The sequence below is a fragment of the Protopterus annectens genome, chromosome 5.part0, assembly GCF_019279795.1.
Source record: "Protopterus annectens isolate FY-2018-M chromosome 5.part0, PAN1.0, whole genome shotgun sequence".
NCBI classification, from domain to species: domain Eukaryota; kingdom Metazoa; phylum Chordata; order Ceratodontiformes; family Protopteridae; genus Protopterus; species Protopterus annectens.
Window position 1 is genome coordinate 1,687,360,232 of NC_056735.1, and position 25,545 is coordinate 1,687,385,776.

Consider the following 25,545-nt stretch of genomic DNA (forward strand, 5'->3'; position numbering starts at 1 on the left):
TTGTGCTAGTGTTGATCTCCTGAAAGAATATCTTAAGTCAGAGATGTTGTCCATTCTATAACAGGAACAGGTCCTCCACAAACAGTCTGTAAAAGACTACCTGTTGCCATTTATCTGCTACTAGAATCTGTTTATCTTCCCAGATGGCCATAACTTAAGTTGGCATAACTGTTTGCAGTTGACGTGCCCATGGCTACACCCTCCCACTGTAAATACAACTTATGGTTAAAAAGCATAACCTTGTCATTTAAAACTAATTCCAGTAGCAGGCATATCAAATCAATTCTAGTTTGATCGTAAGTTCCTTCTTTCATCAGATGATCTCTAAGCATTTCTACTCCCAATTCATTAGGTGTGGAGGTAAATAAGGAGTGTACATCTGAGGTGACCAAAATTAGTAATGACATGGTCTCATCATAGTATGAACTGTCCATAATGATGATAGGACCCCCTTTATCAGCAGGTTTAATGGTAATACTTTTATCTAATTGTAGTACTTTCAATGATTTATATTCTGCTTGAGACATGTTTCTAAAGTCAGCATTTCTATTACTGTCACGATTAATGCCCGTTTTCTCCAATATTTCATTTTCACATAGGTTAGTAAACCTGTCAACTGTAGGATGTCCCTGTGGCATAAACATGATAGGTTTTTTAAATCCATTAACTTCACTCCTAGCTTCATCCTTAAATAAAAGTTTTAACAACACATTTCTATTAACGATTTTTAAATTTAAAATCGTCTTTGTTACCTCTGCTCTTTGAGAGGGTATAAAGGAATGTCCTTTATTCAGATTGACTTCATTAGTTCACGTCCTTGAGGAAATATTCCAAGTTTCTTTGTCTCTGCTTGCTTCCAATTCTGTTTGGCATGTACGAGTGACTCTTGTGAAAACCATGTCAGGTATGCTGAAAGATAACCTACAAAGTAATTAGTGAATCAGACATGAAGGCATTGATTCTGAAAATGGAAGATGAGTAATAGGATTGTATTCTGAATAATGTGATAAATAAGGAGTTGTACAATTATTTTAGTGTGCCAAAACCCCTGGTACCCTTGATTCATGGTATACCAAAAATCTACAAGCATCCAAGTAAACTTCCATTGAGACCTATAGTGTCAGGTCAGAACTGGGTAACTGAACCACTTTCCATTTATATAGAAGAGTCCCCCAGACCAATAATTAATAAGAATGTATATATACTAAGGGACTCTAAGAACATTTTTTACAGGATCTTTATAATTTTTTGTATAATGCAGGCATTTATAAGAAATTACTAATTTTCGTCACATTACATCTGCACTCTTTATCTCCATACCTAATGAGTTGGGAGAAGAAATGCTTAGAGATTATCTGAGAAAGAAGGAACTTGTGATCAAACTAGAATTGATTTGATATGCCTGCTAAAGGAATTCGTTTTAAAAAACAATGTTATGCTTTTTAACCATCAGTTGTATTTACAGTGGGCGGGTGTAGCCATGGGCACGTAGAGTGCGAACAGTTATGCCAACTTAGTCGTGGCCACCTGGGAAGACAGATTCTAGTAGCAGATAAATGGCAACAGGTCGTCTTTTTTATAGACTGTTTGTGGACGACCTGTTCCTGTTATGGAATGGAAACATCTCTGAGGTGAGAGATATTCTGTCAGGAGATGTACACTAGCACAAATTTTTTGAAATTTGATAGCATAGTTCCTTAGTTGATGTCAATTGTTTGGACATGCAAGGATGTAAAGACATGGAAGGGAGTTTTCATACCAGCATATAACGTAAGGAACGTCACAGAAATTTGTTGCATATATCTTTAGGAATGTGGTCAAAGGTCAAGCCTTATTAACTTCCAGATTGACAGCAAATGAAGAGATGTTTCAGAATGAGATGTTTGTTTGTTTGTGTCTTTCGGCTTTTCCCAGTTAGGGGTCTCCACAGCGGAACTGCGGTCCGCTAATGATTGGTAGTTGATTTTTACGTGTCGAGTTACCAGCCCTGACACACAACCTTCAACAAAGGTGCGCCCTTTCACGCACATCTCCACGCAGAAGACGCTTTAGCTGAGAATCAAACCGGACAGTGTCTTACTGTGAGGCGACAACGCTACCGCAGCGCAAATTAGATTTGTATAGAGGGGTTATACAGATAGTACCACACAAGACATCCTGGATAACACTACCATTATGAGGAAGGACATAGGGAAGCCATATTTCTCATCCAATCAAGGTAGAGCCCAGAAGGCACATAGGGTAAATGATAAGAAAGTGGAGAGAGTACCCACACAATAGTCTAGTGATGTAAGCGTAGTAACAGAAGTGGTCAAGAAATATTGGCCTCTCTTAACTCAAGATATAGATATAAGTGAAGTAATTGGAGAGAAACCCAGTTCTTTAAGAGTAAAAAGTCATTAAGAATGTTGTCATTCTAATGATGGCACAAACAGATGTCCCAAAGTAGGAATAAAAGGGACGTTTCCTTGTAATCTGTGCAAGTCCGTAGATACAAGTAACAACTTTATATATCCTGATTGGCGCTCAGAATTCAGGTTCAATGTTGTTTCAAATTGCAGCAGTGCAAATGTTGTTTACCTGGCAATTTGTAATTCCTGCATGTCCTTCCATGTCAGAAAGACTAACAGGAAGTTTCAGTTCAGGATCAGAGAACACCTACTAGGAATTAGGAATAAAGACCTCAATAATGCTTTAGCCAAACATGTCTAACACTGATATGACACTTTTAGATTTTTGATTCTGGAGGCAGTGTCAGAGTGAGAGAGGCAGCGATCTAGTCAGTCGTACAGAAACTTCGGAGACTAGGTGGATTATTTGGTTGCAAGCTGACAGGGGAAGGGGGTTGAATGATAGGATACCCATTAAGCCCATCTGAAAGACCAGGAATCTTTTTAAGTGAACTTATGTCAATATTCTATATTATGTTGTATTAGAGTCTGTATTGTATAATTGCTCCTAAAACATAGAATTGTGAATGTATTATAATATTCAACAATTTGTAATGATCACATACTTCTGAAAAGTAGAATGTATATACTTAAGCATATACTTGAGTCCCTGTTTGGTGTTGATAGATGAGAAAGGGTTAAGGAATGTAATTGGAAGATGGATGTGATTGTTGCTGTGGTTGATTTGTTTCTACTAATGTATATGAATGTATTGATATAGTGGTATTGGTCTGAAGTGGTGTGTTATCACCGCAGAAGCGCTTACCTTTTAAAGCTGTTTTTTATTATTTTTGTTTTTTAGATGTGTGAGCCTTCTTTGCCTTTGGTTGGCCCACTGGACGTTTGTGTTATACTTTCATAATTCTCGTCCTGTCCAGTGTTCCATTTATACGAGCCGTGACCATAGTCTTGTGTTTTGGACTTATTCTCCAAAGAGAACTTGTCTGCTCGGCAAAGGAACAGCATAGGCCGACAATTGAACCTAGAAAGCCACAGAAGTGTAGTCTTTAGTGGCAGTAAAGCTCTGAAGGGCATGGCACCCAGACTTGCCTGACAGTTTGGGCACGTTGAAGGTTCCCTGAAGCTTTGGGATCTGACCAGCCATTATATCCTTGGCAGGATATAACCTATTTATAGCTAAGGCTACTGCAGCAGTGATCATTTGAACATCTGCTGTTATGGTAGGTTTACTTCTACAGCTGTACTATCTTCAGAAATCAAACCCATAAATCTTTGCAGTGGTGTTAATTACGATGCATGTACATTTAAACATGTTATTTAATTACAAAGAACAGTAAATGTAGAAGTAGCATGGCTAAATCTGAAAGTTAAAATTCTAGAACTTTTTCAGAATCCTAGTAGGTGGGTGGTATGGGATTGGGAGACAGAACTTTAAGAAAAACATTGTATTTGTATTGTGAAGGATGCATGTATTAAGTGAGGGAGGGGAGTGCACATTAAGAGACTTGTACAAAACTTTGTTGGCAAAGATAGAAGCAGTTCAACTCCACTGAAAGAAAATGTGTGGTGAAAAGTGATTTATGGTGGGAGGCGTGGTCTGTTTGACCTGTAAATTGCCAAGTATGACAGTGTGATTTGTGACTTGTACTATTTTGTTAAAATGAGCTCTAGATTTTATGGTACAATTGCATAAGTATGAAATCCTATGAAATATCTTGTTTAATTAGAATGCAGATTAAGAGCTTGAGAGGACTACAGTATTTCATCCACCTGTTTGTTTATGAACTCATTTTTATTGGAAATTAATGTAGCTGTTGGGCTGCAGAGATTTAAAAACACTTGGGATGTGTTTTTTATTTTTTTTTAATACAGGGAATTAGCTATGACCACATAGAGATGAATTTGTACTTAAATGGAAAGGATATGCACTGTCCAGCATCAGGAATTCGGGGTACTGTTTATCCTGTTGTCTATGGTAAGTAAAAGCTTCTTAAGAAACTGCAGTTTTGGATTTTTTCATGCAAGCTCTTAACCATTTTCTTTGTGTTAAATTCACTGACTCTAAGTGCGAGTCAGACTTGCTTACACCAATTGTTGCCAAGTTTTATTTTCCTGCAGGGTGAATACATAATTCCTACGTTTAATGTTAAACTGTTTTCTGGTTAGTGATGTGAAAATCCAGTAACCATATAAACACTTAAACTAAATTTGAATGTACCAACTTATTTTTACCATAGATGATATGTATTAGATTATTCATATGCAGAACACCTGTAACTTTGCCTTAGTTGCAGTAAAATGGATGAAAAGGTAACCAGTCGCAGGTGTTATGTATTGTATAAAATAATGTTGCTGTAGCGGTCTGTGTACAATAATATTTATTTACTGAAACCATTGCAGAATAAATCCTTTTTGCAAGGACTTCCTCCTTGTGGGTAGCTGCACTTCCACACTCTACTATTCATTTTCCAACTCTGAAATTGCATATTTTCAAAAGAACAAAATGATTTTTGGGGTATTTCCTTTTCCATGAAGTTGGGACTTGATAGGTCTTAACTTGTTGCATAAACAATTCCTTCAGGTTGTACAGCAGTTTGCTGGTCATCCAGCTGTGATGTGATGCATTGATGGCTTCTGAGCTTGAGTATTTGTAACAAGGTAGAGCAGATGTAGATACTTAAAACAGTGAACATAGCTGCTAGTTGCAGGTAATCCAGAAACTTTTATAACAGCAGATATTGTGTGGATTTTAGCTTTGTGTGCAATCTGTGTAATTTAACATGGACAATCTTTTTTTTATTGTATTCACCTTCTTAACCAGTCACCTTTCTGTAAAAAAGGCTCTATGTTCAAAGAAGGCTACATACCAATAGCAGTGCAAGCAGCAATAAGGCACACTGGCTGCAGAAGCTAATGTATCCCTCAGACCCACCAGCTCCTTTTGCTTATCAAGTGGTTTGGATCGTTGTGGTATGGTCATTGATACAGTCCTCATTTTCATGCCTGAAAAATAAACTAAATGATTGGATGTTTCGCAAGATGACTCATTCTAGCACTGCTTTTATTATCCTTGGGGAAAACCGCTTCTGCCATCAAGTACACGATATGAGAAGCTATTGACTTGCTTTGCATCCAAAACTGTGGTGATTTTTGAGAGTGCCTCATACTAGGACATGAAAGAGGATCCTCCTTTCCAGCTTTGGACTCTAGTCAAAGCATCACCACTAGGACAAGTATTCAGAGTAGGTTGTGATCTCTAAAAGTAAAGTGTAGCATTTATCTTGGTCATCATTCCCTACAGGTGAATACCAAATTCTCTGCTAGTGAGGGTTAGAGCCTGCACCTCTTTCTTCCTTAATGTGGTTAAGGAGGCTGCAGGAGGCAGATGTATCTTACCTTCAAAGGGGTCCAGGCTGGCATTCCTCCACACCTAGTGTTGTGGTTGGTTGGTCTCTAGTTCCAGTTAATGAGCCTACTCCTTGGAAGCAGTCCCTTGAGCTACAGAATCCCAGATCTGCAGTTCATGTTCCTTAGGACTCCTCTTTGTAGCCCGTTTAGGCTGTAATGCTGTGCTTCAGAACTGTGTGTTATACCACCCTGAAGCTCACATGGTAGCTTTTGAGAGTAGCTCATATTGGGACTTGCAAGGATGATCTCCTTGCAGCTTCAGGCACAACTCAAAGCTTTACCGCAAAGATAAATTCTCAAAGAACAAGATGTAACCTCCAAAAGGTAAGTGTGGTGTTTATCCTGATCACCAGGCTGTACAAGTACAGGTTTCATGCATGGTTTGAGGACTAGTCTGCAAATTTCTATACTGTGGCAGAGGACAAGGAGGTTCAGGCCTTTGTCCCCTTTTCTCTGTAGGGTGAATTTTTTTCATAGCCAGTATTGTTGTTGATCATTTGGAATCTGAGGCTGATTAGACTGATCCCTGGAAGCAGTCCTTTGAGTCACAGAATGAAGATTTGCAGTACTTAGAACTCAGATCATGGACTCCCCTTCTGACCTCATCTGGACCTCCAAGATCACATCACAGAAACTAGATATTAACAAGTGTATTATGACTAGCAGGGCTTGAGTTGGAGGTATAGGATCACACATGGGGGGGGGGGGTTATTGTCTGAAGCTTTGCCTTTTAACAAGCAAAAACCGCCTTTGGCTTGTGCGCTTTTTTTCCACTCATACCAGACACCTTCCCTTCCATGATCACCTTCATGTGATACCAAATGTAAGCTTTACCTTCCAAAGTAATAAGCATGTAAGAGTCCCTTGCACTCAGAAGCTCATGGATAGCTATTAGACATGTTTTCCAGAATACCACTGAGGAGCTTACCCCTTTCAATTACTCCCAATTATAACATGATCCCCCCAAAACGTGCACGCTGATTGGCCAGCGTGCCCGTTGTAAATCGAGTTATACTAATGGAAAAAGGTCCGGTCGCCCGGACTTTTTTCCATTAGTATAACTCGTTTTTTTTAAACACTGTCTCGCTATGTTAAATGGGTTTAACATAGCGAGACAGCTTTAAAATAAGCAACGGAGATCTCTGTTGCTTATTTTAAAGCTGTCTCGCTATGTTAAACCCATTTAACATAGCGAGGCAGTGTTTAAAAAAAAAAGCAACGGAGAAAGCAAGATCTCCGTTGCTTTTTTTAGTGTCTCGCTATGTTAAATGAGTTTAACATAGCGAGACCGTTTTAAAATAAGCAATGGAGATGTCCGTTGCTTATTTTAAAACTGTCTCGCTATGTTAAACTCATTTAACATAGCGAGACACTAAAAAAAGCAACGGAGATCTTCCTTTCTCCGTTTGCTCACAACTCTGATGTACTGCGCAGGCGCAGTACATCAGAACTGCCGCGATGCCAGACATCTGCGGAAGGGCAGTAAACAGGCATTATACTATGCCATTATTTAAGAAAAGTAACAGTTTCTTTTCTTAAATAATGTCATATAATAGCAATAACCGCCTGGGTGTGGGTAATGCTAATTACCCACGGTTGGCTTTGTTTGGTCCCTCGGGCTTCGCCCTCGGGACCAAACCACGCCAACCGTGGGTAAATTTAGCATTACCCACACCCAGGCGTGGGTTATTGCTATAATATTACTATGTAAATAACATGCTCAGAATAATTTAGGCTGATTGAGGCTAAAGGAATCCTACTTTGGATGATAGGAAACCTCTGATTAGGATCTTAATCTTGTAGCCTTAACCCTGTGCACCAGTTGCCAGACAGAAGCATTAAAGCTTTCCTGACCAAGAATTGAGCCCAGGCCACGACAGTGAGTGCAATGAATCCTTTCCACCAAGACCACCAGGCAGAACTGCAGCTTGTTAGAAGTGTAACTTAAACCTCCAACGCCATGTGGAGACAGGAAAAATCCATGAAAATGGGAAAAAAATACACTATTGCTTCTAGGTCCATTGACCGCATTCATTCTACCAGCAGTAGAAACATTCACTATTGCACTTCATTTCTTGAATAAGTGTTCTTTTGTCTCTTTTTGTTACAGAACATTTTGAGTGCCTAACTAAAATAGCCTGTTACACTGGGCAGAAATTGAACCCATGTCATGTTCTTGGAAGGCAGCTATGCTAGTGTTACATAAATTTTCCTTTGAGTATGGAGACTTAAACCAGTCTGCCATTTGGATATTTCATAAAAGCTAGTCTTGTCTGGGATTTGAACCTTGCATCTCTCATACTTTAAGCAAGAGACTCGTATTTGTAGACCAGCAAGATGCAGCAACATCATTTTTGGAGTCCGAGGGACAGTTTAGATGAACCTCAGTCACTTTATACATCCCCCTCCAAAAATGTCTTGCGGTATTTCTGAAGAAAAATCCCTAATGAGCACAAAGTCGTTCCATTAATGAAGACCGTTTTTAAGGATGTTATCCATTCATCCTGTTGGGTACATCCTGGCTGTGCCTGTTCTACCCCAAGAAGGTGGATGTCTTCTACATGGCCAACTTGAATGGGTTTAGCTGTTACCTAAGCATCTTAGTGTGCTGACTCCTATGTGGCCTTTTCTGTCCAACTCAGATTCAAGAGACCACAGTACTTTCCCAGTTGACTAGAATACAACGTTTTAGGCAGGTGTAGTAAGAGGCAACTCTTCTGCTGTTTTTATCCTGTCCCAGTTGTTGTCCTGCCTGGTTAGGAAGTCTGTGCTTTCTGGAGACTGGGTTCATTGGGTCTTTTATTTACCTTGTCTGCAGCCTTTGCATTAGGCTGCTGTGTATCCCACAGCTTATGTTTTTGTGCCTGTAGAGGATGGCATGGCTGGGATTGTCCTCCTTTATTTGTTGACTTGTGTAGAACACCAATCCATTTTGGTTCACCATGGAGTTACCAAACTAATATAAAGATGAAAAGCAGCAACACAAAAGTAAAAAGCATACAACCATACAAATGAATTAGTAAGCAGTTGTTAGTTTTTACAAAGTACACTGCATGTCATTTACAGAATATTCTATCACATTGATCTTAATATCACTTTGATCTAAAAAGCCTTGCTGTTTTACAGTGTATACATTTGGGAATTGGAGGGAACAGTGACATAATAGGAGGAAGGATTAAAGGAGGTACAGAAGAAAAGGCGAGTGGTGTGGGAAGGAAGAAATAACATGAGGGAATGATTATTTTTATTTGTGGGTGTAACATGTTTGGTAAAGAGCAGTGGATGGTTATATGTAGTTATGTTTAGGTGATCTCTGTATTTTCAAAGCCTTTGAATTGTAAATCATTAAATAGGAAAGTTTTTTAAATTTTGGATGAAACTTCAAAGTTTGAAGATACAGTGAACTTGCTGGCTGATGGATTTAGCTGCAACTTTACCCCTCTCTCCCCTTCGTCTGTGCCTCAAGATGCATCTGAAACTGTATCACCTCCAGCTAACACAGAAAACCAAGTCATAAAAGTGCTCTCTTCTAAAAACACTGCATCAACGAGTCCTGATAGCTTAAAGCACAATTTAGCTATACACCCCTAATAATCTCATTCTCCATATAGGTTTTGAACAAAGCAAATGCAGAACGGCTGCAGTATTTCCCCTGCAATAACTCAGGTAATTACAGACCCGCAAGTCTGACCAGCCTTAAATGCAAAGCCATGGAAAGACTTGTCATGGAATTAATCATTCAGGACATAGGAAACCTCCAAACACTGGACCCATCTCAGTTTGTATTAAAGGGCAGGTCGTGTTTACTTAACCTGGTGGACTTTTATTTATTTATTTATTTATTTTTGAAAGGTCACCAAAGCAGTGGATGATAAAATGGTACACACCACATACCTCAAATTGGCCAAAGCTTTTGACACAGTTCCTCTTTTGGGCATAGTTGATGGGTTAAACCAAGAATTAAACCCGTGTCACCCTGCTGGACTGCCACATCCCTCACAGATAGGCCACAGGTAATCAAAATTGGAGAAATTACCTCCACAGTGACCAGTCACTAATGGAGCCCCTCAGGATTCTGTGCTGGGACCTCTCGTTTGGCATCTACTTTTCTGAATAAAAAGCAGATAACTAAGGGCTCTGGCTGACTTAGGTTTGGAGATGTCTGCAAGCCAGGAGCAGTCATTGAATCCCCAAATGACTTTGCCATCCTGCAGGAAGGTTTGTCCGCAGTAAATAACTGATGCCAAAGTCATGGACTGAAACTAAATGCCAAGAAATGCATTATATTCTTTGAGAAGTCTTCTATGCCAGGAAACTACCACATTGACAATACATCCCTAAGTGTTCACCCAGTTGTTTGAGGTTTGGGAACTTGTGTGCATGACCCAACTTTTGACCAGTGTTTGTCTTTTGCTATAAGAAAGTCCCTCTCTATTGTATAGCTTATAGACAAAGGGACTGTGTCTAGCTCTAGGGATGTCATTGTCCCCCTTTACTCAGCCCTTATTAGGCCAGTCATTGAATATAATGTCCCCTTTGACATGCATCTGTCCAGACACCTGCAACAACTGGAACGCCCACAGAGATACCTTACTAAATGGATACAAGGCCTAAGCAGCATGTCCTAAATGGACCAACTTGAAGCCCTGTCATTGTACTCTGTATCCCATGGACTGCTAAGAGGTGACCTGTGTCTGGCATACAGTGTATCATCCGACTCGTTACTGATGGATTTACTGCACATCAGTGAGTCATATGGCATTAGAAATACTAGATTTAGGGATATAAACTTCTACAGCATCTACTGAATGGTTTGGCGGGACAGATATATCGTGCAGAGGATACTGTTGCTGCGGAACAGACTCCTCATCTACATAAAACAAAGTTCATCCCTGTCAGTAGCCACTCACAACCTAGATCTATGGGTAGGAAATGGAAGATTTACCCCATGACTGTCCCCTGCATTACTAAAGGACAGAGGCGACTCCTAAATGCTTTAGCCCATGCATTGGTCCCTTGAAATTATCTATGGCCTGATCCCAGTTATTCTCATTAGGGCTAATATATAGTTATCAACAGTGGGATGGGTAAGGGCAGTCTGTAAGCAAATGGGATAGGTTATTTCAACCACAAACAAGGAAATTGGCAAGCCTTAAAATGGCCTGCAAGGGCAGCTAGCCTGGTACTTGCCTGTGAACATAAATATGATGTGGACTTTGAGATGGAAGTACTGTACTTCAGGTGTTACTCCAGAGCAAGTAGGTTCAGCTGAATGACATTTGTTAAATAGAGTTTATAAGTTGGGGTAGAAGGAAGAGATTTAAGGTTGTAAGAGTAGATCTGTGAGTCTGCAGGCAAAGAAGAGAAGTGTGGTTTGGGTAGTTTAAATAAACAGTAAGCCTGAACTGTAGTTCTTTGGTTGACTGGAAGCCATTTGGCTTTTGTCAATATGGAGCAGTTATCTCTTTGGGGTGAGAGGGTTAGGGTTATAAAAATATAATTAAATGTGGCTTGTAGATTATTTAGTCTTCTTTGCATCTGTTGCAGTAATTGCAAGCTCATACTCTAGTTGAGGAAGATTTCCTTTTCTAATTGCAGCTGTACTCAGAGGAGAAAAAGTGGAAGAGTTGAGGAGAAAGCTCCTGGATCCTCACTTGTTGCAGGAAGTGCTGTCCATGTAGCCTGCTCAGGACCAAATTTATTAACCTTCTGCAGAGAAAGCAAGGTGCAACCATTGTGGAGGGTCATTTTATGCCCACTGCCTCACTTGTTTTTGTCTTCCAGGGCTAGCCAATCCCAGATGAGAAGAGATCTCCAGTATTACTTGGAGAAAGCTGTGAAGTATCTCGACCAGTGCTAGCTAAGTCACCCGAGTGGATAACCTTATTGGCCGTTTATTTCTTTCAGTCCTGACTCCAGTCTGGGACTACATGTGAGGGGGGGGGGTCCCCAGAAGTTTCCCCAGTTTGGAGAGCTTTTATAAAACATCACTGGTTTCTGGGCATGTTCACTGTCTGCCATGTCTTGGATGTCCTCCATCTTAGCATAGCTGTTGGGAAATTTTGGAGAGCTAGAATTGCAAGGTCTGCAGACTCGAAAGGGGAAAAAAATCACCCTGAAAAGACTTCATCCGATCAGCATTCATAGCTCTCCAGATTGCCTTTAATTGTGATACTTTATATAAGCAAGCAAAGGGCGCCCACTCTTACTTCTCTGCAGACTAGCACTAATAATCTAGGAACAAGGACTCAAGATGAACTTGACTCTTTGGCCAATTTATATTCCAACTCAGCAAAGCACTCTAGAAGATACTAAGCATATAATTCTCAGTCTCTGGCACGTGGAAGCTAAACAGTCGCTATTTTTTTTGACATAGTGAAAAGATAGGGGTGCCCATGTTTGGATCAATATGCAGCTTATCGTAGTCATTAGCCTCCATTGTTCTTCACTGTAAGGCAAAGATGACTGCTGTCTCCTCCCCTTCTCCATCAGTTGGGAGCAGGACCCTTTGTGTGCATTTCCTCCAATTTCTGCTGCTTTGGTAGGTAAAAAGAAAAATGGCAATTTTCTTATTGTTTGAACCCTTTTGCCAGACCAAGTATGATTTGCCTTTCTAACTTAAATACTAGCTAAACAAACTTTTAACGCTACATTTCCATAGCACTCCTTGACTTGGCGAGTTGCATGTTCAGAGATGTTTATCCTACGAACAGAAACTGGTGGTCCTGTAACTACACAGCAGATGTTTGGATTCATTCTGCACTATTGAGGGCGTCATACTTTGAATTATGTATTAAACCAAGAACCCATTTGCCTGAGTTAGTAGTTGCTTAAGTAGTTTGTAAAGATCCCGTGGTTAAAACAGAGGGGCTGAAATAAGAGTTTTATGTATTCTGTGTTCATTGTTTACATTTTTCTTATCGAAAATATTTATAAAAGCTTCTGTATTGTTTGCATCACCAAATGTATGCATACATACATATTCACAGTGTGGTAAGTAGAGAATTGCTGCTAACATAATTTTCATTTAATTTCTTCCTGCTATTAACATTCTAATTACTGTACTTAACTTTCTGTATTGCTTCACTTGCATTTTATTCATACACATGAAAGAAAAGCAGTATTAAATGTTATATCTGCAGCTTTTTGATTGTGTAAATCCTTACTCGATTACTGTTTTCCATGTTTCTCCATGGTCACAATTTTTACCGTCTGTAGCCATGTAATTCTATTTTGCTAACTGACCTCCAGTTTTACTTCAGTGTAGGGGAAAAAATCCTGCATTCCTCGCCTACTATAAATTATGACAGAAACTAGGCAACTTGGTCTCTAAATATACGGTGAAATCAAAGTAATTTGACAGACTTCCAAACAAAGTTAGTAAAAAGATTATTCTCCCTAGGGCTACAAAAGTCTTAAATCTCCTGGTCTGAGAGTTGCATCTCAGACAAGATCACAGGCTGTAAAATGACAGACCACCACCATCCTCCTGGTAACAGTAGGTTTCCCTCAAGGATCAGTCCTAGGGCCACTACTTTTTAAAGTAATTATAAACAGCAGCCTCCCTGAAGCAGAGGTGGACAGGATGATGCAGAAATGTATCCACATGCAGATTCAGATGGGAGTCTTGCCTGCCCCCTCCCCACGTGGTGCTGGGGTCATACAGTCTGCCTTTATCCCGATCACTCCTTCTCTGATCTGCCCCCCCCCCTGTTTTTTGGAGTATTTGGGTCCTAGGACCCTTGGCATTGAGGGGTCTGTGCCAAGGGTACCTGTACCTCGATGCCACCCATTGCCCTGAGCAGGTTGGTTCCGAGCTTGGAGCCAACCAGCTCTGAGCCGTGACCTCTGTGCCCAATCCAACGTGGTGGTGGTGTCCTGTTCGGAGTCTTGGCGCCTGGAGGTTAAGTTCTGGCTTCCCCACTGAGTCACAGTCCCAGCCCCAAAGGTGTGTTCTCTTTCTGCATTCGACAGGGTGAAGAGGGTCTTCTCTGTTCCATAGAGCCCCTTGACGCTTTCATCCTCTGAGTCTGTCCTGGCTCCCTCTATATCTGGTCCGGATACCGCTGTCCTGGTCTTTCAGGGACAGCCTGCCGCCTCTCTGGCCCAGGGAGTTTCCTCATGGGAACAGCTGGATGTTTGAGTCCTCCGCAGAGACCCCCTCCCCTGAGGAGGTTCCTCGGAGACGTGTATGAAAAGGAGATGCTTAGACTCCTGCCTAGAATGTCTCACAGAGGACGCAGACTTGGAGGAAGAGGAAGATTCCCCCCGATCACCCCCAGAGGATGTCTCATTTGGAGACCTCATGGAGACCCTTCGTCAGTGTGGTGGGTGGTGTGCCCAAAAACCCAGACCTGATGAGTCTGTGTTCCTGGAGGTGTTTGGCGCAGGACCCTCTATATCCAGGGTGTCCCTTCCTGCAGATCCCCTGGTGGATCTTATTACATATCGGGCATGGAAGGAGCCCAGACATGGTGGAGCCTGTCCCCAAACACCCTAACAAGGTCCTCAGTGCACCTTCTGATAAATCTCATTGGTTCAAGGGATCCCCTGTCAATGCCATGGTGGTGGCGGCAGCCACTAAGAAGCAGCTAGCACAGGAGAGCTCCACGATCCAGCCTTCTAGACAGAAAGTCTAGGACCATGAACCATTTTGGGAAGCTGGTTTACACTTCAACGTTCTCTGTACGCACGCTGAACTACATGGCACACGGTCATAAGACTCCAGCATGACCTGGTTAAGGAGGTCGCTGGATCTGCCCCTGGATCCATGTCTGCGGTGGAAAAGACTTTTTCCTTCTGGATGTGTACTCGCGCCTCCATCTCAAATACCTCTATGCAGCTCCTATCACACACCACTGAAGGTACCACTAGAGAGGCCGGAGCAGGCATTGCAATCGGGCACCATGCCTGGCTCCGACTTTGTAACTTTTGGGAGCCCTTCAAGGCATCTTTTATGAATGCCCCATACGTTGGTTCCCCTCAGTTTGGTAAGACTGTATGTGACACTTTAGTCCAGAGAGCGAGAAGAACTGAAAGAACTTGTCTGTCATCGGAATCCACTTCTCAACTCCTCAGCAAACCTTTTCCGGGAATCCGTGAGGGGCAAAGATGTGGTTTTGCAAGTGTGAGGTTATTCCCAGGAAGCTCAGGACTCCTCTTCCCCCAGAGGCAGAGGGGGTCCGAGGAACTATGGGTTTCGGGATCCTTTCCCAGACAGGCCCACACAGCTGCCCTGAAGGGTTGGCCAGCTGCTAGTCTCTGGAGGCAGTCGGGGGTCAACTCTCACTTCACCTTACAGCCTGTGAGTCTATAAGAAATATCTTTGGGTGTTACGAATCATATCCAGAGGATACTTAGTCCTCTTCTGTCAAACACCTCTCCCCCTCAGACACCTCTCAGATGTCCAACCTGCACAAAGGGAGGATGCGGCACTGGAAATTTCCAAGCTGCTCGAAAAATTAGTCACCCAGGCCGTCACCCCCGGACCAGTCTGGCTTAGGCATTTATTCCAGGTTCTTTTTAAGTGCCAAAGAAGACTGGGGACCTGCAACCAATTCTGGATTTCTCTACCTTGAACCTGTCCATTGCCAAAACTAAATTCTGGATTGTCACACTCCAATCCATTCTGCCATTCCTGCAGGAGAACTGGATGTGCTCAATAGACCTTCAAGACATATACTATCACATCAAAATGGACAGACGTTCTCGGAGGTTCCTCCGCTTCCGGCTGGAGACCAGTCATTACCAGTTCAGAGAGCTACCCTTTGGTCTCACCACAGCCCCCAGGGTGTTCACCAAAGTGATGGTGGTGGTAGCGGCTTGGCTGTGGCTACAGGGCTTCCAGGTCTTCCCCTGCCTGGATGATTGGCTCCTTTCCGGTCCCTCCAGGCATTGACTCTTAACAAGCCAGGGATTCCCTCATCTGGACTGCCCACCAGTTGGGCATCACCATAAATCTCAACAAATCCCTGTTAGAACCAGTTCAGGTTCTGGATGTCATTGGAGCTCTGTTGGATACCATTCAGACCAAGGTTTTCCTGACTCCAGACAGACTTCAGTCCTTCAAACATAATGTGTTGTGTTCAAGTTCAGTCTCCCCCAGTGGAATTTGTCTTAAGGCCATTAAGAGTCCATGGTGGCCATGATCACCCTCATACCCACAGGTCGGTTACACATGAGGGTGCTTCAGCTGTCCGGTGGTCTTTTCTAGATCTACTGTTTTCCCATCCTGTTAGTCTGTTGCGGGGCTGCAGGGATCCTCTTCTCTGGTGGATTCAGTCCCTGGACCTTCTTCGCAGTCACCCATTTATTCTTCCCTCCCCTCTGACCACGATGAGCATGGATGCCTCCCTACTGGTGGGGGCTGCATTGCTTGGGAATGTCAGTTCAAGGCACTTGGTCTTCCCTGGAGACCCAGTTGCATATAAACGTCCTGGAGATGATGGCTATCCTATTGGCATTGCAAGATCTTCATGCCCATCTTCCCCTAGGGACGATTGCCATCCAGACCGGCAATATGTCAGTAGTCTGGCACATCAACAAACAGGGGAGAATCTGGTCTGGTCTCCTTTGCTGCGAAGCCATGAGATTGTGGGAATGGGTGATCTCCACCGACTGTTTTATGGTGGCAACGCACATTCCGGGGAGGTCCAGCATTCTAGCGGACAGGCTCAGTAGGTCTATCCTGATGCCTTATGAGTGGTCTCTGAATTCTTCAGTAGCAAAACAGATCTTTCTAAAGTGGGATCAGCCTTTCTGCGATTTCTTCTCTTTTTCCAATGCAAAGTGCATTAAGTTCTTTGCTCTGATTTCCTCCCCTCCGGGGGAGTCCCCCAGAGACGCTCTGGTTCATGCTTATCCCTTCAGTTTTCCATATCCCCTGATTCCAAAGCTCATTCAGTCAAGTATGGTTCTCTTCTCTGTGGTCTCATGTAGTTTGTCCTCCCTGCATGTTTGATCTGGTTCCAGATCTCATTTCTCATCCCTCAGGGATTCCACATCCAGATCTGGCCGGTCTGAAGCTCACCACTTGGCTGCTCCAGTTCCCATGATAGTTAGGACTCCCGGGTTGTCTTTTCCAGTTAAGATTTTAGTAGTAGCTCATAGGTCTTCCACGAGGAAAGTTTATTCGAGTAAATGGAAATGTTTCTCGATTTTGGATCTTCTCTCCAGAAGCAGGGCATCCTTTGACTCAGCTGTGTTATGGAATATCCTTCCATGAGGGCCTCCCAGGGTTTTTAGTAGATAGGGACTCTGTCCCACAAGTTGAAGAGCTAATGAAAACAACTTCAGATAGAAGTCATGTAATCACCATAACGTTCCATCTTAGTTGATGCTTTTCATTGGTTTTCAACTGTCCCTCCCTCCTTCCCCTGCCTTACGTGGGCTGTGTGGTGGTCCGGCTGGAAAAGACACTGCCCTTTCTTTGGCTTAACTGGCTATTTCTTATGATGCCATCTTGGTTATTGTGCCAAGGGGTAAGGCATTGAGTCAGGTTAGGATGCTATGATGGGCAGCAAACTCTATATTAAGGGAGGAAGACGAGGAGCATTATGGATAGGGGAGGAGCTTGGATCCGATGCTGGAGAAATGTGACAGAGTCTGATCCGTCCCGGATCAGTGTCCCACAGGTTGAAGACAAATGTTCCATCTGAGTTGTTGCTTTTCGTTATGGTGAGTACGTAACTTTTTTTTTTTTTTTTCTATGGTTTAACAGAAACTTGATGGCCTTGAATTGAACACACAGTTATTAGAAAATGGTTTGAAGGTGAGCCTGAAGGTTCTGAGATTTACTGGCTTAAGTAAGAAGGAAGTTATTTGTGTACATAATAATAATCAATGAAGGAAGGTCAATAGGAGGGTTGTTGATAGGAGGATACAAGGAGAGCTAATTCTGAGCCCTGAGAATTGCCGGTCTTTAAGTTTAAAGCTATTAGCTGCCAAGAAAAGCAGGTACTAAAAATGGAAATCAAAATCTAAACCATTTGTAATCAAAGTATCTGGTGTTAGAGGTAAGAGTGGAAGCGAGAGATCTTTAGAAAAGGTAAGGAGCAAATTACATAGAAGTAAGTGGAAAATGCCCCTGTGGTTAGAGATGGGTAAGTGGCTTGGCAATTTTTTCAGCCACTAGTCCGAGGATGAAGCTCACCGAACCTAGCCCCTGATGAGTTTAAATTGAGAAGTTTTGTTTCCTTGATAGTTATGTGATATAGGAAGTAGCTGTGTATGATACCTGTGGATACAATTGGGATACGTCATTGAAACCATATGTGGCAGTGATGCTGGGTGCAGATGGGAGTTTATCTGTGTGTGTGTGTGTGTGTGTGTGTGTGTGTGTGTGTGTGTGTGTGTGTGTGTGTGTGGAGAAAAGAGAATAATTTCTTGTTGATCTCTTAGAGTTATTTTTGAAATCTGCTCTGGAGTTATATGATGGGTTTGTAATGTGCCTTGTCAGTTATTTAACTTCTTTCCATAAAAGGCTTGGTTTAGCAGTGCATGAGCAGAAGCCTTTGCTTTCTCATTCTCAAGGATGGGAGTATTCCCACCCTTTCCACTGATTGCCACGGTTCTTCTAAATATTCAAAAGAACTCTCCAAAAATGGTGGTGACTCCTTTCTGGCCCAGGCAACAGTAGTTCCCCTCTTTTAAATCTGGCCGGTGCAATAACCACAAGCTTCCTCACAGATCATATGTACTTGCACAAGACGGGGGGGGGGGGGGTAGTTTGGAAACTTACTGCTTGTTTGATAGAATTGATACCTTTTAAGCATATTTTCTGAGGACGTGCAAGAGGTACTAAAAAGACTAGAAAACATGCTACTGGGAAATCCACATTTGTGTAAGTGGTAAAGGATTTTCTAGTTGATGCCAGTCAAAGAACCAGGACCCTTTTCAGGCCTGGCTGCCTCTGGTTCTTGATTAGTTGTGCCCCTGGTTCTTGATTATTTGTGTGTTATTATTCAGTGGCCTGTCGATTATATTTGTCATTTTATGTTTACTGTCTACCTTTAAACAGTTCTTTACATACTCGTCCACCTAGGAAACCGGTGGCATCACCATGATTTTAATTTTATGCTTGGAAAGCTTACGTAAACCAGCTCATTTGACTGATTTGAAGTTCTTAACATTAAAGACTTTTTCTCTTTGCTTTGCATTTGATATGAGATTATATGAGTTGCAAGATCCTATGGTGAGTCATTCCCGTCTCATTTTTCCCAAGGACAGGGTTTCTTTCAGAACAAATCCTATATTTATGCTTAAATTCATCTCTGAGTTTACCTTAAGTCAGACTGTTCATCTGTCAGCCTTCTTTTCTGATCCAAAGAACAAGGGAGAGAGGATTCTTCACACTCTGAATATACACAGGCAGTCCAGATACAACCTAGATAAAATTCAGTGCCCTGGGAAAACTGACCAGCTGTTTGTTTTCTGTGAATGTAAGCAGCAAAGGCAACCAGTGGCAACCAGTATGCAAACAGACTGTTTCTACTTCTCCAGGGCCTTCTGGAGTCTTTGTTATTAGCCTCCCCCCCTTTCTTTCTCCGCAAGTTGTGGTAATCTACCCATATAATTTAGGCTGATGACATGGTGATGTATGTATTTAATTAAGCACAGTTGTATAGTAAAATTACCATAACAGTACATATTCTAATAGATCACAGTTGCTGTCCCTCACTCAGGCTCACCTTTCTTTCTGGTGTTCTGTCTGTGTTAAGATGGGATTTCTTTCTCCCTTTTGTATATTGTTAATAGTTCACTTTTTGTAGCATAAGTTTTCAGGGCTCTTGCCTCTCCCGCCTTGGCCAATTATGTTCTGAAGCTTTTTGTGCTTCAGCTGCTGTGTGTGAGCTCCTAGCAGTTGGAGTACAAGAAGGGTACCCAAAGCTCTGACAGGCTGTGTGGTGCAGGTGATAAAACCCATATTGCTTAGGATACTGAAACAGTAGTCTATCAGAAAATCAATTTTTATGGTAAGTTTACTTACATTACCATACTTTCACCACAAACTTCATCCCCAAAACCCTTATTCAAACACTATTCCACTCCTCCCCAGAATCCCTTGCACCCCGCACATCACTAAGGAACTTGACTTGTTCTGATAATGTTATCAAAGACCAAGGCACTTCTTCATGGGTCACGAAAACCTACCTGGGTGATACAGTGTTGAATATGCTCTTGTCATATGTCTTTAAATGGTTTAACCTAAGCATAGCTACAGGCTATTTTCCCGAATTCTGACACTGCTAAAGTGATGCCCTTTCAAGGGTTGGTTCTTCTCTGGACCTGGAAGTTACAGATCTGCCAATCTCACGAGTCTGAGCTGTAAAGCAAAGGAATACATCATAACTGATGTCATTAATTATGATATGAAGAATCTCATTAGGCTTCACCCACAACAGTCCATCAAGGAGTGATAATGCCTGTTAAATCTGAACTTCTCCAAGAGGGTCATGCTGTTTATACAGCTTATTTCATTCTGGCCAAAGCATTCAGTACCATACCTCATGCTAGAATTTTTAATAAGCTATCTCTCGTAAATAGAGATACTTTGTGATAAGATGAATAGCCAATTGTTTGAGAGTTCTGCCCTTCAATTTGTGTGACAGATGCTTCTTCAAATAGTGCTAAGAAAAACCTTGAAGTCCCTGAGGAGTCTGTAGTGGGTCCTTTCCTGTTTGGCATCTTTTTTCATTGATTTCAAAACTGGTAACCAAGATTTCTGGTTAACCATATTTGAAGATGACTGCAAACTCTGTGTAATTGTCAAAACCCCCCTCCGATATCTGTATCCTTCAGAAAGAGCTTGCCCTCGTTAATACCCAGTCTGTGAGTAATTGGCTTAAACTGAAAATTAAGTGTAGCACTCATAACATATTGTATAAGTTAACATTTCCTTATTAAACAAAAAGTTAGGCAAGGACCTGAGCAATTTGGTTGATAATTCCATGTCCTTTGATCATGCAGGAATGGTAGTCAGGAAATCTTTATACTTGGCACAAGTAATGACCAAAGGTGTTTCATCTAGATCCGAAAATGTGGTCATTCCCAAGTATTCAGGACTGATCAGACCCTTTATAAAGTTTGACACTCCCTTAGGGATGTACCTGACTGTCAACCTCCAGAGGTTCCTAACCAGAAGGATCTCTGATCTTATGAGCCTTAACCAGGAGAGACTGGAAGCCCTGTCCCTGTATGTTGTCTTATAGAATCCTTTGGGGAGTGATCTGTGCCTCACTCGCTGCACCATTATTAATCCGATGGTCACTGAATTACGGAGGTGAGTGTTCAAACACTGGAGCTCACTACACAATCAGATATCTGAACCGTCGTCAAATCAGTAGAATGTGACTGAGAGGACAGTTTCATCACCCAGCTCCTACGTGCAACTTGCCATTTTCTAAGTGAAATTTGCTTTGTAGGTTAAGCAGTGTGATTCAATCCGTATCTTCCTTTCAGTCTAAACTTGGATGACTGAGTACTCTGAACTTGGGACCAACAGGCCTCTCTATTATTGAGAAAGGAGGTAAAGCCGGCGAATGGGTATCGGCAAGCCGTACATGGTCATTAGACTAAAAGAGACTAAAACTCCCATCAGTCCTGTGTGTGATGAGTGAATGAACTCTTTGGTGTTCTGTGGGTGTTGAAAGGTATATATGGATAGCATGCACAATACATTGAATGTCTTTGTTTACCATCTCCTTTTTGTGAAAGCATGTGTCCCTCTACAGATCCACAGAGGCTGTGTTAGGAAAGGACAGATGTGCAAATTAGTCATGTATTTGTCTATCAGGTGTATGCCTGTGCACTACAGCCATAACCCCATCAGTGCTAACATGGCCAACATCTGTTCTGTTAAAATCAGTTTGGCTCTTAAATTTCTTACTTGTGTATATTGCACAAGACTTGCATGCCTGTGAGTGCAAGTAATATACCCCAATGGATTTCCTTTGCAATTCTGGATTTTTGGCATGTGTTTTGGGTGCCACCATGTATTTCTGAAATGTGATAACACGTGCATCGGTGAATGTGCATTCATCCACGTTAGTTGTTTTTGCCTCGTACTGCAGTTGAGAACTTCATGCTCATCCATTTCTGAAAAACACTTTACAGTTATTTGTGGCAAGCTGCTGTTCATTGCATTTACCTGCCTTTGAATCCTAAAGTTAGTAAATACAAAAAGGGCTCTCTGCTCTCTGTCCCAAAAGGAAAGCTGCTTGTATTGCTCAGGTTGTTCTTATTTTAACATTTGCTTATTGTAGCTCCAAATTGTGACAGTATAATTTTATGTTTTGCTTATTTATTTGGGGTAACTTAACAGTGACAGAATTTTCAGAAGTCATCAGGGGCTCATTCACTAATTTCAGAAGGAACCAGCACATCCTCAAATTTGTCATGAGTGAAGGAAGTTGTATTTCCTGCCCTAGCCTACATTAATGAGGCTCTCTAAGCCAAGGTAGAGAGAGAACAGAAGGACCAGTAGCTGCTTTGATGTCCTATTATCTGTTGTCGTCACAGTTTTCATTTGCAGATCACAGCTTGAAATGAGTGGCAGCTGTATAATTTTTATTTATTTTATTTTTTTCTTGGTGTTAATTACTTTTAGTGGCCTGGGGTAGTACGTTTATGTATTTCCCTTTGTAAATGGACTAGCAGTATCCCAAAGAATCTTGAGTCTGCCGTGGGTGTTTTGGGGAGGGAGGATACTGCCTCCCACCTCCCCAAACTAAAGTTAATTTCCTCTAGGATCACACACTAGAAGGAAGGAAAGTTGGATAAATCTTATATTGACATTTCAGTTAGTATAACTATTCATTATGCTGCTTGCACAGAACATCCTCTTGGTTCTACAAGAAGCCATTGCCAAATAAATTGTTTGGGTTTTTTTTCCCCGAGTAATGAAGGCACTCTTAGTGGTCATTCTAAGTGATGGATTACTGGGCATGGTATCTGTATAGTGCCTTTGTAGCACATTCTGGCACAGCATGCATGTTATGTTGCATCTTTCCACTTAAAAGGAGAGCTGTTCTCTTAATCTCATTCACCAGATTAAAATTTTTACAAGTGAATTAATTTTATTCCTAAGGAAAACCTAGAACCCGTGCTGTTTTGTATTGTTTTGACCATTGTTCAAGTATTTTAACAATACTCATTTTGTATTGTAGTTGATGACAGTGCCATTTTGGATTGCCAGTTCAGTGAGTTTTACTACACCCCTCCACAAGGATATGAGAAAATACTCTTTGAACAACAGATCTTTTGAACTTACTTTCCTAAGGAACTAAAGCTTCCACTTTTATTCTCCATCTGCTGCTTTCTGGAATGAGCGTCACATTACTTTGATTTGGAAGATGCACCTGGTATTTTCTTGTAAATGTTACCAGCATGATTATATAGCTAACAACACCGGAAAAAAAATGTTGTTTAATACAAAATGTTCTGCTGGCTTATTTTTGTTGTAAAACGTGTAGTTGTTAGGAAATGCAAATTGATGGATTTTTTTCATCCTCTTAACATACATTAATTTATTTGTTCCAACACCCCCCCCCCCCTGCAAATTATGTGATAATGGTATGGGTTATTGAGCATTTTGAATGTAAGGGGTCTCTATGTAGACTCTAGAAGAGGTATTACTGGATTTGTACATTGAAAAACTTGAGAAAATCAAATGGATATCAAGTATTTTTACAAGTTCATGTTACCATACCTGATGAGTCTATAACCAAACGTGCATTTACAGGGCTCTAAATCAGAAATACTTGCACATAATGCTAGTATATGCAGTAGGCCAGTGTTTAAAGGTCCTTTAAAATGTTTTATATTTTTTAAAGATGTGTAGGGCAAACACATAAAGATGTTTGTATGATAAATGCACAAATCAAGGAGTAGTTAAATTTTATGACCATCTGTTTATATATTAAAGTAGTTATTGTTTTGTATGTAATTTAGCAGTGTTTGGTAAGGGAGAAGTATTTTTGTTGCAAGCAGTTGAAAGGCAAAATATGTGTTGCCTGCACTGCAAAAATGTATTGTAAAGATAAAGTGCAATGTAGCCAGGGGTACTAACCCACAGCTTTCTTTTAAATGTCAGCTGTAACATACCTGGCAATTCCAGTTTGCTGTATTTGTTTTAAACAGTGAATGATTCCTATAAAGACTGTTTGTTGGTGCAGAGTTGTTTTAAATGTATGTATTTGCTGTGTTCATTGTTCTAATAATGTTAATGAAGACCGTAATGCTGTTAATATCTTGATTTAACAAAATGTGACTTTGTGTAATATTGGAGAACATAGTGAAACTTTTTTTTTGTAAATATAACCAAAAAATAATGCAGGTTATATAGTCACTTTAGGTAAATATTTATTCATCCATAGCTTTTCCTGGAGTATCTGGTAAAATAATTGTATGTTTATTTTTTTCCATTGATACACTTCTTTGAAGGATATTATGTAATGCATACAGTTGGCCCAAATTGGATAGTATTCTGGAATATTTCTCTTAATGTGGGCATTTGAAAATGTAAAGAAATTGACGCACATTATTTTTATATAACTATTAATGCTGTATCAGTATAATTTATTAGGAATTTTTACTCGATGTTAAGGAATACACTTTTTACTTGCAACTTTGTAGAGGTCTGCTCTAGCTCTAACAGTAATTAAAGTTATTTTAACTTTGTACATGCTGGTTTTCCCATATAAAATAAATATAAAGAAGTTAGTTTTCTAGTATAAAACCAATACTTGTGAATGCAATTTATTACCTTGCCAAGCAAAGCAAGATTCTGTACTTTGCAGTGTGAATACTATGCAAAAAAGTAACAGAAGCGTCTGTGGCTCAGGGTTAAAAAAAATTTTGGAAATTCGGTACAAGTGATTTTTTTTTTTTCACAGAAAAGCAGGTGACCGCTGAAACAACACTTTATATTGCTTTGTAGTGTGAACATGTATAGCAACTGTACAACTGACAAAGCTAATTGTCTAATGCTAAGGTTTGTGTTTTAGAAGTGGCAGGATACAAGTATTCACTGACAGTTTGTGAAATTATAGACTTTTTAAGTAATGTAGTTGGCTAACTTGGTCAACTAGCTTTTTGGGAATTAGTTGTGTAGGGTATATAGGGCTGGCACTTAATTTATGTGCTGTGACTAACCGTGCCATTGAATTACGGGCTGTGGCTTCACTAGTCTTGTTTTCAGGTTATGGATAGTGTATAGCTGCACATGATGAGATACTATCCAAGAGTGCAGGTAAAATTTAAGCTTTATATGTGAATTTGCTTTAGATTGGGTCACAACCCATTCTAGCATTAGTTTGGCTTCTGCTTACCAGCAGAGCTCTGATCAGGCTTTTCATGAACCACTGCAGTGTTCCTAAAACAGGGTATAAAACTTGGCCTGGCATTAACCTTCCAGAATAACGCTGCTTTGTGCCACTTTGATTTCTTCTTGCTACTTCCAACCATTGCTCAATAACTTTGCCATACCTATTTCTGTAGTCAGTTAACCGTTACCCAGAGCTATTAATTTTTTTGCTGAAAAATGTAGGACAAAGTTCCAAAATTGTGGACAGTGTTCAAACATTACTCTAGTTTACTTATAAAGGTGGTAAAACAATAACTATTGCATCAGTGTGAATTATCTGAAAAAGAAGAAAAAAACATGAAATTCTAATATATAACATTACTGATTTACTGTAATCCCCAGTGATTTACTAGAAAATCCAGT

At 40.9% G+C, this 25,545-nt stretch overlaps 1 protein-coding gene across 1 annotated transcript in view; it reads left to right on the plus strand.

The window, feature by feature from the left end:
• SPRYD7 (SPRY domain containing 7) overlaps positions 1–24,499 on the plus strand; it is a 374,970-nt gene extending 350,471 nt beyond the window's left edge. Inside the window, exons 5-6 of the mRNA XM_044072029.1 lie at positions 4,284–4,386; positions 22,985–24,499. Of these exons, the coding sequence (XP_043927964.1) occupies positions 4,284–4,386; positions 22,985–23,082 (201 nt within the window). The 3' untranslated portion in view covers positions 23,083–24,499. The remainder of the gene's footprint in view (positions 1–4,283; positions 4,387–22,984) is intronic.
• Positions 24,500–25,545: the final 1,046 nt, after the last annotated feature.